The 18,471-nt window shown below is 42.7% G+C and overlaps 1 protein-coding gene across 1 annotated transcript in view; it reads left to right on the forward strand.

Moving 5' to 3' along the window:
• Positions 1 to 5,655: 5,655 nt before the first annotated feature.
• Positions 5,656 to 18,471, forward strand: part of Neo1 (neogenin 1) — a 194,275-nt gene continuing 181,459 nt past the window's right edge. Inside the window, exon 1 of the mRNA XM_010627935.3 lies at positions 5,656 to 5,782. Coding sequence (XP_010626237.1) covers positions 5,656 to 5,782 — 127 coding nt within the window. The remainder of the gene's footprint in view (positions 5,783 to 18,471) is intronic.

The raw sequence follows: 18,471 nt of genomic DNA on the forward strand, positions 1-18,471 counted from the left end.
CTTTGTTTTTTTTTTTTTTTGTTTTTTTTTTTTTTTTTTTTTTTTTTTTTGGTAATCTTACTTGAGAGAACTTGACTTTCTTTCATTCCAGAAACACTGAATTTCCAGATTGTGTACTGTGAACTGGATATATAGTGGCTCACTTCCAAAGAATAGTTATGAAAAGAGAAGCATAGTAACTTTACAGTGGAGAAACCTAGCAAATGCCACCCTCGCCAAATGGCCAAGTATCCAGTACCTTCTGATGTGATGGAACAAGAAAGAAACATGCTCTCAGGGGTATTCTTTTTTTTTTTTTTTTTAAAAAGACCCACAAAAAGTCTATAACTTCAATCTAATCATGAGAAAATACATAAGATAAATCCAAATTAATATCTGGGCAGAATTTTTCAAAAGTGCTAAGATCATAAAAGACAGGGAAAGATTAAGGGAAGAGTCCATAGAAACATAGCAACTAAATGCAAGCTGGGACCTGAAATTGGATCCTGGGACAGGAAAAGGACATTGGTGGAAAAATTACTGAAATTTGAATAAAATTAAAATAGTGGTGCATACCTGTAATCCCAAGTACATAGGAGGCTGAGGCAGGAAGATCACAAGTTCAAAGCCAGCCTGTCTCAAAATAAAAATAAAAGGGCTGGGGATGTAGGTGTAGCTCAGTGGTAGAGCCATTGCTCAGCAGGCAGGAGGCCCTATGTTCAATGCCTAACACAGAAAAAAATGTATATTGTTAACAGTAATGTACTCAAATTGGTTTCTTAATTTGACAGTTATACCTGGGAATGTGTGAGAACATTGGGAATATTGAAATTGGCTGGAGGGTTATGCAGAACTCTCCATACTATTTTTGCAAATTTTCTGTAAAAATATTATTCCAAAGTAAATAAATTTTTATTTTAAACTTTTACATTCATATTTTCATTTTTCCGAGATGGTGAGCTGATGATATTAGGACTTTGGTCCAATTCTTTTCACTGAAAGTCTCATCTGATTAAAAAAAAGCTATTCTATGCTGCTGTAAACCAGCATGTTTATTTTTCTCTTTGGCCTGACAATCAAGAAAAATAAATGGCTTGGGGACATTTTAATCAGACAGGGCAAGCGAGTGGGCTGTGTTTCTGGAAAATGGCTGTATGTGTTCTTCCTGGCGGCTGGAGCCATAACTGCAGCAGCAGCTGCTTTCTATGGTGGTGATGCCGTCTCTTTCAAGGAGCAAAGATATCTGGAGCCTGTACTACGATGAGCGAGGAGGCAGAAGCACCTTGCCCGGTTGCATTTTGAGATCCTTTTCTCCCCCAACAGCCTTCAGAACGATCTTGCTAGTTGTCCGAACGCTATTAAAATGATAAAGATGTTGTAGGCCACAGAGAATAACAGCTCGCGAAGGATTCCAATTCACAATGAGAAAGGAAAACAGAAACAGATTTTTTAACATGGGGCCAAATTTTCTGACCCCACTGTTCAAGGAGCTCCAACTCCAGGTTTCTAAGTAGGAGAGATTTTGCTTCTTTTCCATCCTGCAGGAGGAGGAAGGATCTTACTATAGACTGAATTGTACCCCCCAGATTCTTGAAGATCTAGCCCCCCAGGCAATGGTGTTGATAATGGGGCCTTGGACGAGGTTAAGTTAAGGTTAAGGTTAAGAGTAGACCAGTCCAAAAATAAATTAGACTTCAAAATAAATTGGTCTCCCCCCAAAAAAGAGTAGACCAGTCCATAGAACTGCACCCTTATAAGAAGAGGAAGAGACCCCAGAGCTCTCACCAGCCACAAGGTGAGACATGCACATGTCAGGAAGAGAGACCTCACCCAAAACCAGCCCTGCCCAACCTTGATCCAAGACTTTCAGCCTCTAGAAAGATCATTCTTTCATGTTCACCTCATCAACCCAGCCTGGGTTAGTAGGCTATGATGGCCCAAGCAAACTGAGATAGCTTTTTCTCTCTTTTGCTTTTCCTTTTATCACAAAAAGAGAAGAATCTTATGGATAAAACTCAGAATTAGGCCATTTTGAACAACCAAGTTCCTCTGGCAATTTTAGTCTCAAGAGTGGCCTTTGGGGAGGGAACAAAGGAGAGTGAAAAGGCAGCAGGAAGAAAGAGGCAGCATCATCTCTCCTGGGTTCCTTTCAAGCTCTCAGTCACAAAGGCAGAGTTTAGCAGGTTAGAACCCTTCATTCCTAATTTGGGATGGTGGCACACGCCTAATCCCTGCACTCAGGAGGCTGAGGCAGAACGATCGCCACAAGTTCAAGGGCAGCCTGGGGTACATAGTGTGAGATCAAGATGAGCCTGAACTATATAAGCAAGACCCTGTCTCGAAAACCAAAAATAAAAAAAAAAGAAGAACCCTAAATTTCTGATAATGAGGTGAAGGAGGAGGAGGGGGAGGAGGAAGACTGGTGTTTAGAATCCTTCCTCTTGTTTTAAAAAACTTTATTAATTAAATGACCTGGAGTTTCTTCCGGGGTCCTTAAAAAGCATCCAAAAGTGAACGAACACAATTTCTTTAGGCTTTTCCTCATTGCAGAGGCCTCTCAAGGCTTTCCTTGGGAATTGCATGAGATAATGGATGCAAAAGTGTTTTGTAAAATACAAAGCATTCCATGCATGCAAGCTATTATTGGAAGGAAGCAGAAGGATGAATCTCAATCCCAAGATCCCCTGAAATATGTGCAAAAGGTGCTCCGTTTGGATTGTCACCCTCACCAAGCCTTTACAGACCATTTAGCATTTTGTCCGAGTGCTCACACTCATCCCCTTGGTGACATCCCTGCCCTAAGCCTGGGAGGGCAGGGAGAGGCTGACTCTCCGAAGCCTGGCCCTGTGGACAGCAGCGCCTGCAGAAGAAGGGGCTCGGTTGCTAGGAGACCAGCAAAAGTGGGCAGCTAGCTCCCAAGCAGGTTAGAATCCGGAGAGGAAGGATTTTAAAAGCCTATTTCCATCTGCTTGAGCTAGAATTGAAATTCTCTTCAGGGTCCAGCCACCAGTGATACAATCTGCTTACATTACTGGTATTGAGAGGCCCTTGAAAGGATCTATTTGTCCATTTCTAATATGTCCCTCCCACAGTGCCTAGAAAAAGCAGGCACTTAAGAAAAAAAGGAAGACTTGATGGAGTCCATAGCAGAAGTAGCGATGTGACAGCAAGAATTAACCCAAGCACATTTGATCACAACCCTTAGACCCTAAAGAGGAAATAATTGCGTTCAAACTATGTTAAATAACTGTGCACTTTCCATAGCTCCTAAGTGCATCAGGGCAGGTGGGGAGCACGTTTCCAGTCCATGAGAGGTGTGTCAAGCTGCTCTTTTCCTTCAGAGCTCATCTTCACAGACACAGCCCGACACGTACTTCTGGGCTAATTGGGATGAGGCTGACGCTGTATTTAAGGATTATGAAAAGAACGTGATTTTCAAATAAGAATTGTTTCATTTTGTTTTCCCAAACCATGCAGTACACCCAAGAGATCAAATGCTTTTTTTTTTCTTTCTTTTTTGAGCCCTTAGCAAGATATACAGACGCTTACAACTGCCTAGAACAGAGTATTGAACTCAGGAGGAATCAGCTGGAAAAACAGTGGAATAATAGGTGCATTTAGTCATTTATGGACTGAGGCTTGACAGGCTTTGTGCCCTGTTACTGCTGGCGCATTGAGAGCAGAGAGGGAGTGCTGATTCATCAGGAAGAAAGAAGCTCGATCATAGGAAAATAAACCATCTCTGAAAGGGTTCCAGTGCGCCCAGCAGCCACGCTTTATTTGGCTAAAGTGTAATGCCTAATGACAAAAGGGAACGGGCATTTCAGTATTTATGGGGACACCCTGGCTTCCAGCCTGCTTTCACAGGAAGCTGGAGTGTGGGGGAGGGACTACAAAGGAGGGATAGTAATTGATCGAGACAAGAACAATTCAAGAAAATACAGGAAATGAATAGGGCAGTGCCTTTTCTCCTGGAGATGAAGATGAGGGTAGACCTGAAAGCTGAGAATTCGTGTACATGGAAGAAAAACCCTTCATTGGCTGTGAGTGGGATGCGTGAGGACGCACGATGAGTGGATGCCACGAACTGCAGCAACGTAGGGAGATGAAGTACCAGGACAAGACGCGTGTGGAGGAGAGACAACTGTATCCCATGTATGCCTCTGCGTCAAGCTCATTGAATGAGGTGGTGGGCAAGCTCTAGAGCTATTTTCTGCTCTTCCTCCAACTGCAAAAAGCTGCATTGTGCATGGAGAGTTATTTTGGTGAGGACGATAATCATGAAGAACTTTGGGATCATACAGATCTGGATTCAAATCTGGACTCTGTTGTTGACTAGTGTGCGTCCTCGGACCAGGCATTTATTTAATTCTCTGAGTCTCACTTTTCTCAAGGGTGACACAAGGGTGATGAAAATGTCTATATAGCTTTCATCTGGCGCAACAGCATATTGAAAAAGCCCAGCTCCACCTGACTTCTTACCTTGTGTTCCTGCTCCAGGTTGAAGTAGGCAGAAGTGTTCTGAATGAGGACTTTGAGGGAAGAGTTGCGGCCCCATGATTCGTAGCTTTCCCTGAGACCAGCGTGTAAGGGGGACACTGCTCCAAAGGGAACCCTGCCTGGGAGGTGAAGATCTGATCCAAGCAAGACAGCTTGTAAGGAATTTTTGAATACTTAAATTGAGGATTGGATGAAATAGCTTCTTCAGAAGCTGTGCTAAAGTGTCAGTAGCTGAGCAGTTTCAACAGCACATCACCTGGGATTCGGGTCACATTACAGCGTGGTCCACATCTAAGAGGAGACTCAGGGGCTTGGCATCAGTGGTCTCCCCAAGGTCTCTTAATGCCAGGTGTTGTGGCTTCAATCTGGAATGTCCCCCAAAAGCCCCATGAGCTCACAGGTGGGGCTTTTGGAATTTGATTGGATTATGGGGGACATAGCAGATTTGCTGTTAGAGGCAGGGTCTGCTTGGAAGAGATGAGTCATGAGGGCTGTGGCCTGGAAATGTTTATCTCCCTTCTGGACTCCTCCCTTTTCTCTCTGCTTCTTGGTTAACTTGATCGGAGCATCTTTGCTCTGCCCAACCCCTTCTATCATGCCACCAACTATGCAAGGATGGAGACTTTTTTTTTGGTACCCGGGATTGAACTCAGGACCTTGCGCTTGCTAGGCAGATGTGGTGACACTGAGCTAAATGCCTGACCCTTCAGAGGCTTCTGATTCTGAGCCAAAACAAACCTCTCCTTTTAGTTGGGGGTATCAGGTATTTTGTTTCAATGAGAAGAAACTGTCTAAAACCAAGGCCACCTAAATATTTCCACTGTCCCTGGGTATCAAAGGGCAAACTTAGTGCTGCTTTCTAGGCACTGGAACCCATAGAGCCAAGTTCCTCCTTCTCTTTCTTCATGAAGGAATGTGATTCTGTAGGCCTGGGTCCTCCCCTCAAGATTTGACTTTGGAAACACTGGGCCCCTTGGCAAGATGGATGAAGTAGAGCGGGTTCTAGCTCTCAATAAATGCTGCATTCAGGCATGGTTAGCAGGTAGGCCTTCAGCTCACTTGTTTATTTTTCAAATCTGTTTTCCTTTCAAGCAACACCAGGACCCCAGCAGGAGCCACTGAGTTTAAGTGGGAAGGGCCCGGAGCTGGGCTGAGTAACATGCTAATTGAGAAGCCATGAAAGGAGGCAGCCCCTTGGCTTTCTGCTCCCTGCAGGGCAGTGTGGGTCCTTACTGGGTCATCTGGGCACCAGGAGAGGAGCAGCCTAAGAAGTCCCCAAGACAGATAGCAGTTGCAGGCCTAGGTACGGATTGCAAAGGCAGCAGCCCAGGTCTTTCGGACTCAGGCATCTACACTAGGCAAAATCTAGCCACTGACCAATTGCTGGAGGTGTTTCTGGGAATAATCTGTCAGTTCCTCTCCTCTGCCCCAGCATGGACCTTCCTAACCCTGGCCATGTGGAAGGGAGCAGATTGCCAGACAGATTATCGACACACGTCCACCTTTCCATGAGGGTGACTCATTTCTTAGCCTGGGTGGAAACCCAGGAAGGTCACTCTCTCAATTACCCTGAGATTCACCAAATGGTTATATAGGGTCATAAGTCTCCCAGCCACATCAGAAGCTTCACTCCTGCAGTCCCAGAAGCCAAATCTCCTTTCTGTGTTAACTAAATTCATCATATCTTTGTGCCCAAGGAGTTGTGTTCAGATACATGCCCGTGTTCTAGCCTGGACAGGCAGAAAGCTGCCTGGGGGAGCCAATGGACACAGAGGCATTGGGGGCCGAGTTAGTGTGACCTAGAAAGTAAGTCATGGGATTCGTGAACTGTCAGGAGGAGAGCTGAAAGCAGGAGCAAGGATGCCAAATCAAAGTCAGAGCCAGGAGAACTAAGTGGTTCACAGAGGAAATGAACTAGAGAGGGTACCAAAGAAAGGAGAAGAAGCTATCTTTTGCCAAGGCAAGAGGCATGTATCTTCAGAAGAGTCAAAACAGGTGAGACAGGGGTGGAGAAACAGGTTACAGGTGGTGAGGACTAAGAGAGGTTGGGCAGGGAGGAGGCAGTCCTGTCCTCAGATCCTAGGGGCTGAAGCCTGGCAGGTGAGAGGAAGGAAGAGCCTGGGATGCTGCCAGCACCTGGCAGCCATGGGGATTCTCAGCGCATGCTGCAGTAGCCCAGGAACACCCGCCACACCTGAGGTTACCTTTTAAAGAAAAGGGCCTACACCGGTTCTTTCCTTTGTCAGTTGCTACTTACTCCTTGTGCCATGATCTCAATAAAACAACTCTGTGCCCTCACCATAACTGGCTTCTCCAGACAGTGATGCCAAGCGCAAGGAAGCCACCCATGAGCTGCTTGAGATGGTGTGGCATAGACTGTATGCCACAAGAGTAGCAAACCCAGCAGTTATAAGCTGGATTCTGTGCCCTCCCTGCAATTCATATCTGAAGTCATAATCTCTAGCACTTCAGAATGTACCTGTATTTGGTAACAGAGACTGAAAGAGGTGATTATATTACAGTGAAGCGATAAGGGTGGGCTTTCACACACACACACACACACACACACACACACACACACACACACACGATAGAAGGAGAGAGACCTGAGGATATGGTGAGGAGGTAGCCCCCTGAAAGCCAAGGACAGAGGCTTTAGAAGAAACCACAGCTGCAGACTCCTTGATCTTGGACTTATTTCAGTTGCCCAATCTGTGGTATTTTGTTCTGGTAACCTTAGCAAATTCATATACATCCAATTCATTTTCCCTTTTGAGGAAGGGAAGAGTGAAGGTGGAATCACTCATACTCTCACTGGAGGAACTAGGATCTAGACAGAGTGCAGCTGAGGATACAGTGTCCTGTTTGACTGTACATCCTTAGCTATGCTGACAATCAGTCCTCCTCACCAAACAACCTTATCAGCTCCTGCTTGAAAATTTACAGTCAGGTTGACATACTGGAACCTTCTGAGGGGCAAGACCAAGACTGTGGATACTGGACTTTGATAAGAGCACGTGGGCTGGGTTAGTTGGCCAGATGCTGACAAAAATCCCACACCCAGACCAGGAAGATCTGGAACTCTTTGAAAGAGAGAAACAAAAGAAGGCACAAGAAGGAAAATATGTTTTTATGTTTATGAGAAACAGATGTAAATGGGGCTGATACTAGACTTATGGACCAGCAGAAAGCAACTATGTTAAATAGTTGGGGTCTACAGGGAGTGAATGTTAGTCTTGGGGTGGGCCCAGGAAGAGTCCTTGGGTGGAATTCATATACTAGGTGGCTGGGTGGAGGTGATTAGCTCCTGTGCAGGAATATAGATTCTCCCCCTACTCCCCTCTCCTTTGCTCTGCTGGTGAATGAATTCAGGGCTTCATGCATGCTGGGCAAGTGCTCTACCACTGAACTACGTCTCTAAACAAATTCAGTTAAGACTGAATATCAGCTATTGGGTTCCCCTTTCTTCTTCCAGAAAAAAAATACAATTCAATTTTTTTGTAATCAGCTCAAAAAATGGTTAAACCAGCTACTTGTGCATACTCTTTCCTCTCTTCTGCAATGTTGTTTCTAAGTATATTTAAAATCATTTGAGGAAAACACTGATATTTTGTTACTGCACAAAGGTTAGGTTTAGATTACTTAGGTCGCTTTGGATTTTTCTAAGACAGGATCCAGCAAAAGGGATATAAATTTGATTTGCTCTTTCAAGTAAATTCTGGCAAGTGTGTAAAGAAGTTTAAGAGTGTCATAGATGGTCAGGCAGCACAGCAAATGCTCCTGTGCTTTGCCTGCTCCCACACGTACTTTGCAGTTTTGCTTTCTTCTCCCTTGGATTTGATTTGATTTGATCAGTTTGATTTGATATTCTGGAGGAGGGACTAGCATGAGGGATGAGAGGTGGCACAGGGTGAGAGGCAGGGTATTCTGAACCCAATGGGATCAAGGAAACCATCTCCACTGTTCGTTGTGAAGTGTGTCCTCTCCCTCCTCTCCTCTCATAGCAAGAGGGCTTGATCAGTGCTTTGGGGAGGTCTTAGTCCATCTTCTGCTGCTATAACAGCATACCTGGACTAAGTCATCTGTAAAGAAAAGAAATGTATTTCTTATAATTCTAGAGACTGGGAAGTCCACGAGCAAAGGGTTGCATCTGGCAAGGGCCTTCTTGCTGAGTTATGACATGGTGGGAATCATTTGACAAGACAGAACAAATATGGAAGGTCATGTCCATCTTCCTTTTCTATAAAGATGCTGGTCTCATCATGAGGGGACACCATCATGACCTTATCTAATTTAATTACTTCCTAAAGCACCTCCCCCTCCAAGTTACATACCATTAACATTTGAATTTGAAGATCGAGTTTCCAACACATGAGCCTTTGAGGAGTCCATCCCAACCGTGCCAGGAGTGGGTGATAAAGCATATGAATAAAGCTAGTTGTCCACGGACTGTGTCAGTTCTAGTTTCAGTCAGTATCCAGCAGAAGCACTGAGCCTTTGCCGACAGCTAATTTTTTTTGTTCTATCCTGCCAGAAAACTGGGATCTTTGAAGACAGGCAATGGCTCTACCTGCATGAGTAATCAGTGATGGTCACTCAGTCTTGCACAACCCGACTATGGTAGACAAGAAACTGCACCAAGAAAGAAGCCTAGAAAGAACCCAGTGGGAGTGACAAAGGGTTCCTTGCTTAGTCTTCTAAGCTGTCCCTAGAGCCTTCCCCAGGAAGAAAACTAAATAGGATCCGTCTTATTCATGGGACCTCCCAAAGAGTTGTTTGATGATAAGAAAATAATTTCAGATATGTAAACAGGCTGTTTAGCAGAATAGAGATAGATCTTCAATAAGGGAACATTACCTTTCAAATCTGATTAGTTTACACACTTCCTGTGCTTATAGATAGACAGATAGGTCGACAAGATGATCTCTTGAGAATTCTCTCAGATCTATAATACCGTATATTCTCTGGGTTGGGAAATATTCCAATTGTACCATTTGAATTTATGATAAAAGAAATGAGTGACAAGTATCTTTTATTGTGTGCTCTGTAGAAATGTGCACACTCTGTATGCATGCCATATTATAAATCTGCTTGCCTACACATTTATTTTCCAATCCAGGGCAACCCCATGACCATGCATGCTGAATGTCCTAAATAAAGACAATTTTGGAAGACCTGCATGTGTTTCTGTATAGCCTTGGAAAAATTACTTCTTTCAAAACACCAATTTCTTGGGTAATAATTCATTTGAGAGTCTCCCCTAATGGGCTGCACCAGTTCCCTGTGTTAGAAGGGTATGTGAAAAGCTGAAGTTAGGGATGCTTAAATCACCATTTGTTAGAAGATTGTTGGAGAAGCTGCTGTGCTATGGGAACAGTAATCAAAATCCAGAAGGCGGCTGGCAGCATGTTACACCCAGGCACCAGAAGCCAGGGGACTCAGTCCATCTGCCTGGATGTCACCACAGCTGCTGTTTCTTCTATATAAGAACCAGATTCTCATTTAAGGGATACAGCTGAAAAGCACCCTGTCCATTCGTCTTAAACCTTCAAAGAGCATATAAACCACATAGCAACTAGTAAAGGGTAGTGGGGAACAGCAATGACAAAAGCAGAAATAGCAAAATTAGAGTGGAAAAAGAGAGTGAAGAGCTTGCACTGCCATGGGGTAAAGTGAAAAGGGAAAGGTATTCACAAATCAGAAGAGTAGAAAGGAAGGGAAAGTTATTCTAGACAGGATATTGTAGCACAAAGAGGCTGAGAATTATAATTTTAAAAGGCCTGGCCTTTGTTCACCACTCACTAGTTGTTTTATCTTGGGAGTGTTGCTTTGCCTTCTGTTACCTCCAGTTCCTCAGCTGTAAAAACAGAAGAAAAGATAACACAGCAAGCAGCCCTGAGCACCTGCCATGAGCAAACATCTTATATCTACAACTCTGCTTCACTCTTTGTTCAACCACATGTGGGAGGTATTATTGTCCCCATTTTATAGGCAAGGTCCTGGAGACTGAAAGCAAAAGGCAACTTTAAAAACTCTTACAGACATTAAATAATCTGCCCAAGTTCTCATGGCTGGTATCTTGTAAAATGGGAATTTTGACTCCAGATCTGTCTGGATTCTAGCTTCATCCACAGTAAAAGGCAACTCCTCCCCCTCCCTGTAGCACAGAAATGAGACTTTAAAGGGCACAGTGTGTATGAATGAAAGAAAGTATTTCTGACAACTGTGGAAAGCTAAATGGACGTAAAGAATTCTTATGATTAAAGTCAATTCTCACTAGACAAGCCTACAATGAGATAGTGGAAAACTGTGGTTCAGAGAAATGTACTTCTTTGCCAAGTCTGTGACACTACTTCCCAGATCACCAACAGTAATAAAGTGAGTTAATGACTGAATAAAGCTTTTATGGTGGGTTGGGCTACATGACCTCTAAGGTCCTGCCGAGTCAGTATTTCTGAGAATCGGGAATTTTATCAAAGTGGTAAGACTGTAGCTCTGTGCTGGATCTGACCTCAGAGAAAACTGTAAACTCAGCAAGATGTTTCCGTTTTGTCCCTCATTTCATTTCTCTGTTCTTTCCCTTCCCTTTCAACCTTCTTGCCAGGCAGTCGCTACTCTGGAGACTGTCATAGGTTTCATCTGCCCTGGAGGAAAGGAATTTGATAAGTGAATTCAGACCACAGGACAGAAAGGTGATTTTTGATTATTGGCTTCTGCCCTGAAGGTTATGTGATCTGGGGTGAGGGGGTGACACTCAAGCCCTTGAACCAAGCTTGCTCATCTATAAGATGAGAAAACAGACTCTTAGCACTTGTAGGGTTTAACCAAAGTGATGTGTAAAATGCTCAACACACAGTTTAAACTCTAAGTGTTAGTTCCCTTCCATCATTTAGATGCAAGGACTATTAAGAGAGAATAATAATTCCCCATGAGGTGTCTGTGTATTTGAAAAATGATACCTAGACAAGGCCATTCAGTCCAACGGCAGATGTTTTTCACCCTAAAGTGAGGAACCTAAGTATAAGAGAAACTGAGGGTAGGGACATGGGAGTATGGATAAATGGGGCATCCCTGGGCTTCTCTCTCTTTACTCCACAACCTACACCGTTCTGCAGCATTGATTTTTATATGACCAACCTAGGTGTGACAATGTGAGAATATTTCCTTACCTCATTAAAGTTCAATTATTTTTTAAAAGTTCAATTATTAAACCAACATTTTCTAATGTGAGAGAAGTTTAAGAATGATTGTTGCCTGTGGACAATCAGGTAAACCTGGAAAATTGTCAGATATGACTATAAAGAAATTATTCTGAGGATTCAGAGGTTCTTGGTCTGGCAATGACCCATCTGTGGTTACAGCAAAATATTGATGGGTTTAACAAACTCAGATGAGGGCAGCAAAGGGTGGAAGACAGATGCTTCTTGGCCCTTGCTTCCAGGAGGGCAGCAGAGAAGTTTACAGTTTGACTGTGGAAGCCTAGATTTCTTTGGAGTCTAGTAATCATTTATGTGTTATATTTACTTCTAATAAGCGGGAACTGCTAAGGAAACTGAGACTTTCTTCTCACAACTGTAAAGCACAGAAGTTTTTGTCTAGTTTCTTTGCTGCTATATTTCTGGCACCTAAGTGCCAGGCAATAAACAATTGTGAGGGTGTTACAAGGAGCTGTTCAGATCCACTGTAGAGATTCAATGTAGAGACACATTTAGCATGCAGAAATATAGTGGATATAGCATAATTTTGTCTTTCTTTCCTTGTTTTCTCTCTCTCTCTCTCTCTCCTTTCTTTCTTCTACACATAGGAATACTTAAAATGTTACTGCTAAGAATTCATATGTCTGACACAGAGCCTTCTCTTATAGCCTTTGCCTTTTGCTAATAAACAATAAATAATTTCTTGGAAACATTTGCCCTTTATGGGTAATTGGAGAAATGTTTTCTTTGGTGATGGGATGAGAAAGATGTGACCTTTTAACTTTTATTCAGTTGGTAAGTGAGGGGGGAAAAGGGAAAAATTACAAACTAGAGAAGAAAATATTCTGGCAAGCTTTCAAAAATGAAAGACCAGTACTGTTTAATATAGTCCCAAGGCTTTGTGGGTTCGGGCTCTTTTTTGGCAAAACTGTTTCTTAGTTCAAAACGGGAAATTGTTAAAAGAATTCATAAGGTCTCGTAGATATCAAGTAGCACTTTTAAAATACAATATTACGTGAAAAAGAATGAAAATCATGACTAAATATCCTTTGAAACCCATCTGTATTTTCAAGATTAGGAGATAAATTCCAGGAAGACCACATTTTCTGTTCTGTTGAAAACCAAATTTTTGAAAACGGTTCTGAGTAGTGGGTTGATTACACAGTTCTCTATCTCCCTAATCTATTTATTTTGTTTTGAAAAATTGCAGAGCTAATTATTACCCACTTCTAAAGTGAAAGGGGAGGGTGCTCAGCATTCAATAATAATTTAGATTTCCAGATTTTTCTGGTATAAAATACTAGACTGGGATGCTAATATAGCTCAGTAGTAGAGCTCTTGCCTAGCACATTAAAGGCCTTAGGCTCAATTCTTGGCACAGAAAGGGAAAAAATTTATCAGACTTACATGAGAGTCAGAGGAAGAGGTAGTAATATAAAAACTGATTGATTTAAATAATTCATCTATTTTAAATGTTTTATATCTATAATTATATTTATATCTATAATTGCATACATATTTTTAGAAAGTTATTTTATCATAGAGCTATATAGAATGTGTCTCCTTTAAATTTTTTTGAAACTAGACAAGAAGCTAAAGTATGGGATTGTCTGTTTTAATACCAGGCCCTTGGCAAACCTGTGTGAGTTCATTTTGCTCTTTCCTTTGAAACTTTTCATTTTTTTTCTGCCACCATAGTGATTGGGTGGGGTAGAAGGTGCCTACCAAGCAGTTCCCAGGCAGGGACCTTCCCACAGCTGTGCTAAAGCCACCACAGTCAAAAGAGTCAAGAGCAGCCACAAATCATACTGCCATGACCAGAGGCTGAACCCTAGAGCTACAGGACAGCCTTGCAAAGGCAGGGCCAGGTTCAAATGACAGCTGTCAACCCATCAAGGCTGCTCAAGTCATAAACACAAGGAAAAGAAGAGGCTCAAACCAGGAGTGACTCCAGTGTGGGGCGATCTTCCACTATGATTAGGCTCCATCCCTGGGGCTTCAAGGTATCTGTGGAAGATGAGCAGGGTTATAACTTCCTCACCTGCTATGTTAAGCCCTCATCTACAGACAGTGACTTAGTGCCACCCAACCCAGCACTCCTACTCAGTGGTCTAGGCAGGAGGGGAGCAGCAGGGGCTCTCCCTTAAAGACTCAGCAGTACACAAAGCACCACTGTTGCTGGGACAAAATGACTCCCCCACCTTAAAGGAGGAGAGGTGTATTGTGGCTCACAGATTCCATCCATGGTCTGCCATCTCAGAGGTAGAAATGGCACGGTGGGAGGGCATGCAGAGGAAGAGAAAAGGGAGCGGCCAGGCCCAAGAACATACCATTTCAGGTCACCAAAGCGACTTGCCTCTTTTGAGCAGGCCCCAATTTCTAATGGTACATTTAGCTACTGAACACATCGAGGACAAGTGTATTCATAGGTTCGGTACCCCCATGATCTCTAATTTCTTTCATGCATGAGTGTGTCGGGACATTTTACCTCTAAACCATAACAATCATCTTTAGGAGTGGCAAAAGAAGGGCATCTAATGCAGTCTACCAAAGCAAAGAAGGGCTAAGGTGAGCCTTGGTTGTTCAGGGGCTGAACAAAAGGGAAGTCACAGAAATATGAGATGAGACTAGGGAGTAACAGGTTAAATAAAGTATGAAACCACCTGAATGAATCCTGGAGAATGGGCCAGCACTGGTACAAAGAGATTCTAAGATTGTATTACTAAGACCTACTCCTGGAAAGAATATTGGCTTTTCTTCTATGTTCCTCAGGGTGAAGTTGAGGCCTTCCAGAGACTGGGCTCCATAATAACAGATGATTATTAATTTTTCTTCTGAAGAAGGTGATAGATCTAATAACCAAAAAGCTTTTTCTATGCAAATTTTGGGCTGGGCTGAATTTAGATCATTATGGATGAAACATAGTAGAGAACTGGTAAAGAGAGACTCACATAGACGATGATGTCTGAAGCTGTTTGCATGAGGTACAGATGATACACCTCTTTCGTCTGGGCACTCCTTTTCCCTAATGAAATCATTGGCAGGATCTATCTTTTTTTTTGAGACAGGGTCTCACTACGTAGTTGAGACTGACCTGGAACTCACTGTGTAGCCCAGGCTGGTTTCAAACTCACAGCGATCCTCCTGCCTCAGACTCCCGAGTGCTGGGATACAGGCATGTGCACCACGACTGGCAGCAGGATCTATCTTAATTTCTGATATTTTTGCACCCAGCAGATGAAAGGGAAGACATAAATATACAATAGCTGTATCAAGGTGGTGTATAGTGGAAACAGAACACAGGTATGGCAACCTCCTACAAATTAGCCTCCTCTGAGCCCTTAGGCCCCTTTTCTTGGATGAGACTAGACTAGGTTCCCACTTGCTTACCTGGTAGAAAGTGCCAATGTCCCCTAGTACAAGATGGAAGGTAAACTCTCATAACCCCTTTCCTGGACTGTACTCTTGCAGTCCAGATGGAGAGCCAGCTGTAGAAGGGTATGATATTTGGAAATTTAGCAACTTTTCCTTGATAGTAGGCAGCTCTTCTTTCAGTTCCCTAGGGATATTTTTTTGAGTATAGAGTTGGTTGCTAGTGAGCTGAATGTAGAGTTGAAAATGAAACATTCCTGGAGAGAGGTGTTTTCTTTTAAATGTGTGTTGCGTGACTTTCATTACTTCAAAGCGCCTACAATAGACACCTTTAATTATCAGCTGAAGTAAATGGTTCAAATGTGGTATGTGCGTTTCTGTAATGAGAATACAACCCCTCTGGGGTGTGGAGAAAAATATGGTGCTAATAACTTCTGGACTGAAGTAGAATAAGTGAAGCTCCAGTTCTTATGAAGAAGTAGATAGGAGTTGGGGATTTAGCTCAGTGGTTCCACCTTCTGCCTTGCAAGCACAAAGTTCCAAGTTCGATCCCCGATACCAAAAAAAAAAAAAAAAAAAAAAAAAAAAAAAAAAAAAAAAAAAAGAAGAAGAAGAAGAAGAGGAAGAAGCAGTAGTTAGGGCCTGGGGTGTAGCTCAGTGGTAGAGCGTGTGCATAGCATAGCATGCACAAGGCCTTAGGTTCAACTCCTGGCACCAAAAAAAGTCGATAATCCACGGTGAGTGAAGTACCCTTTCTTTGTGCCAAGAAGCCATGTTTAGCAGGCAGAAATAGAATACATTATCCCTCCTTTCCCCCGCAGCCTTCTCCTCAGTCCATGCAAAACAAATTGGAGTGAGACAACGCCATCTGCTCATTTCACACTCGGTGAAGAGGCGCGGCAACTCCTTCTCAAGGTTAGGAAGTCCAAACTCAGAAAGACACTCCTCTAGTTGTGCAGAAAGAAATGCCTCCTGAAAGCAGGAATCGTACAAGCTTAGAAGAGACCCATATTTCCCAAAATATGATATCGTAAGGGCTGAGTTGATGAGGGCTTCCTGACCGGAGTGTCACGGCAATTGTACTTAGTGGTAGAAAGTCTTTTTTTTTTATCCCCCACTAGCCAATTGCATTTTCATTATCTTGTGCCTCTGATTTAAATGGTGTAAAAAGACCATCATAATTACCATAGGTTTTTATGTCCCAGAGCTGAGAGAATTAAGAAAAATTAAGTAGAAAGACAAGGCTGGCTCAATTTGAGAGCTCTATTTTGTTCTGATATTTTTCTTGTGTGTAGCTACCACTTTTTTTTTTTCTTTTTGGCAACCCCTTTTAAAAAGTCCTAAATCCCTAAATTAAGCTTAATTATTCTCTCCATGATGATGTTTTCAATTAGAGAGGAAGCACAGCCATTCGATTCTTTCTCTATTTACTTTACTCAGTCAAGCTGAGTTCAGAAGTAAAGATAAAGGAGTGTTCTTACTAATTCATAGGAAGGCCTCGAGAGATTAGAAAGAGGACAGTCCTTTGGTTTTGCAACAAATCCTAATTTCCATAGAGTTATAACCAACCACCCATTAAATAATGCTGCTCCTGAGAGGACCCTGATACAATAGGTGGCTGGACTTGGCTTATAGAGACCAGACACTCACCATACAAAGTGAGAGGAGAGTCAAATTTCATGCTATTTATAGCACGCAGCACTGGTATGTGTATTGGTAACTTATGATCCCCTTAGGGAAACAGGAAACTGGCGTGAAAGGACAAATTGTGGCATGCCTAGTACCAAATGAGTGTCCGTTATATAAAATTGTATTTCTTGTTCTTCATAAAGCACTTACACCAGAGTTCGAAATTTGGTAAACAAGACCACATTAACCCAAATTCATCCATCCATTCGACCATCTGTTGGTGTATCCATCTGCGCATCAAACATTACCCCAGTGCCTACAATGCCAGCCCTCAGAATCACTGAGACAAGTGAGGCAAAGTTTCTGCTCTAGCAGCCCTCCAAATCATAATATGGCAATAAATAAAATCACAAGCGTGTGCTCAAGGAAGACAGGTAACCCAAAGCAAGGGAGCAGTTGGTTAGCTGAGGGTAGGATTGTGGCGCAGGAAAAACTTTCTGGAAGAGTTCAAATGTGAGGAGGGGTTGCAATTCACCAGGCATATGCATTCTAGTCAAAGGGCACAGCTTGAGCAAAGGCATAGAGGCATGAAAAAGCGTGTACCAAAGGAGCCAGGAGCCATGTGATGTTGCCATGGATTTTTGTGCCACATTGATAGGAGAAATCGGTGTGCCTAGGGTAATACAAAAAACTTAGAGGCTGTATTTAGACATTTCCCTACAGGCCTCGAGACAGGCATTATTAGCAGGTTTCAGGAGGGAGTGTGGTTGGAATCATCTCTAGGATGGCTGTGGAAAATGGATAGGAGGAAAGTGAAACCAGGGCAAGAAATGCAAGAGGGCCAACTTATCACTAAGTTCACACCATGATTCTTAATATTTTCATCCTTTCTTAGCCTTTGTATTTTCAGACCAAGAAAGGCCAGTGTTAGACAACCCAGTGTTTTTAATACCATAAGAACTCATAGAAACTCATACTATTTTATGGCATACTTGAACACATTATTGAGTCTGTTTTTGGTTAAGAGGCCTAGGATCTCCAGCTGTCCCAAGCCCCATTCAGCTAGTGTAAGGCTGCTGGGCTCAGTGGTGCATGCCGTAGTTCCAGCACTTGGGAGGAGGCTGAGGTAGGAGGCCTACTGAGAGTTCGAGGCCGATCTGGGCTACATAGTGAGTTTAAGGCCAGCCTGAGCTACATATCGAGACCCTGCCTCAAAACAAAACAAAACAATCAACCAGAGCAAGGTTTAAAGAATCAGGACTTCAGCTTCACCTGCAACTCAGAAAGCTACCTCTTATACCTCAGTGGCACTCAGAGTCTATCTGCTTTGGAAACAGATGGAGTAATAAATAAGATCAACTAGGGCAGAGCTAGAAGCCAAACCTTGATTTCCTGGCTCCAACTATAGCATCTTTACCTTCTAATCCAACTGTGCTGCCTGTTGAAGCTGTGTTTTAGAATTATTCTATCAGGTACAGGAAAATGGGTAAATTATAATAGCTAATCAAGGAAGCTGGGAATACTCAGGACAGACCTAGAAGATAGTACTTTTCTCTTATAAAATATTTCTTGGTATGAAAGGCAGAAGAAAAATGAATTATATATTTTACAGGTTACTTGCTATATTGATTAGGTCCACATTATTGCTCTCATTTCATGAATACCTCCACTATATGGCATATTTAGACACAGAGGTTGAGGATAATCTATGAAAGTAAACTAGTGAGTGAGTAATATTGCTGGGAACAAAGAAGTCTAATTGTTCTGAGTTGTAGCTGAAATACTCTACTTGCCA

The sequence above is a fragment of the Fukomys damarensis genome, unplaced genomic scaffold (assembly GCF_012274545.1).
Source record: "Fukomys damarensis isolate Sample0158 unplaced genomic scaffold, DMR_v1.0_HiC HiC_scaffold_25, whole genome shotgun sequence".
Lineage (NCBI taxonomy): Eukaryota > Metazoa > Chordata > Mammalia > Rodentia > Bathyergidae > Fukomys > Fukomys damarensis.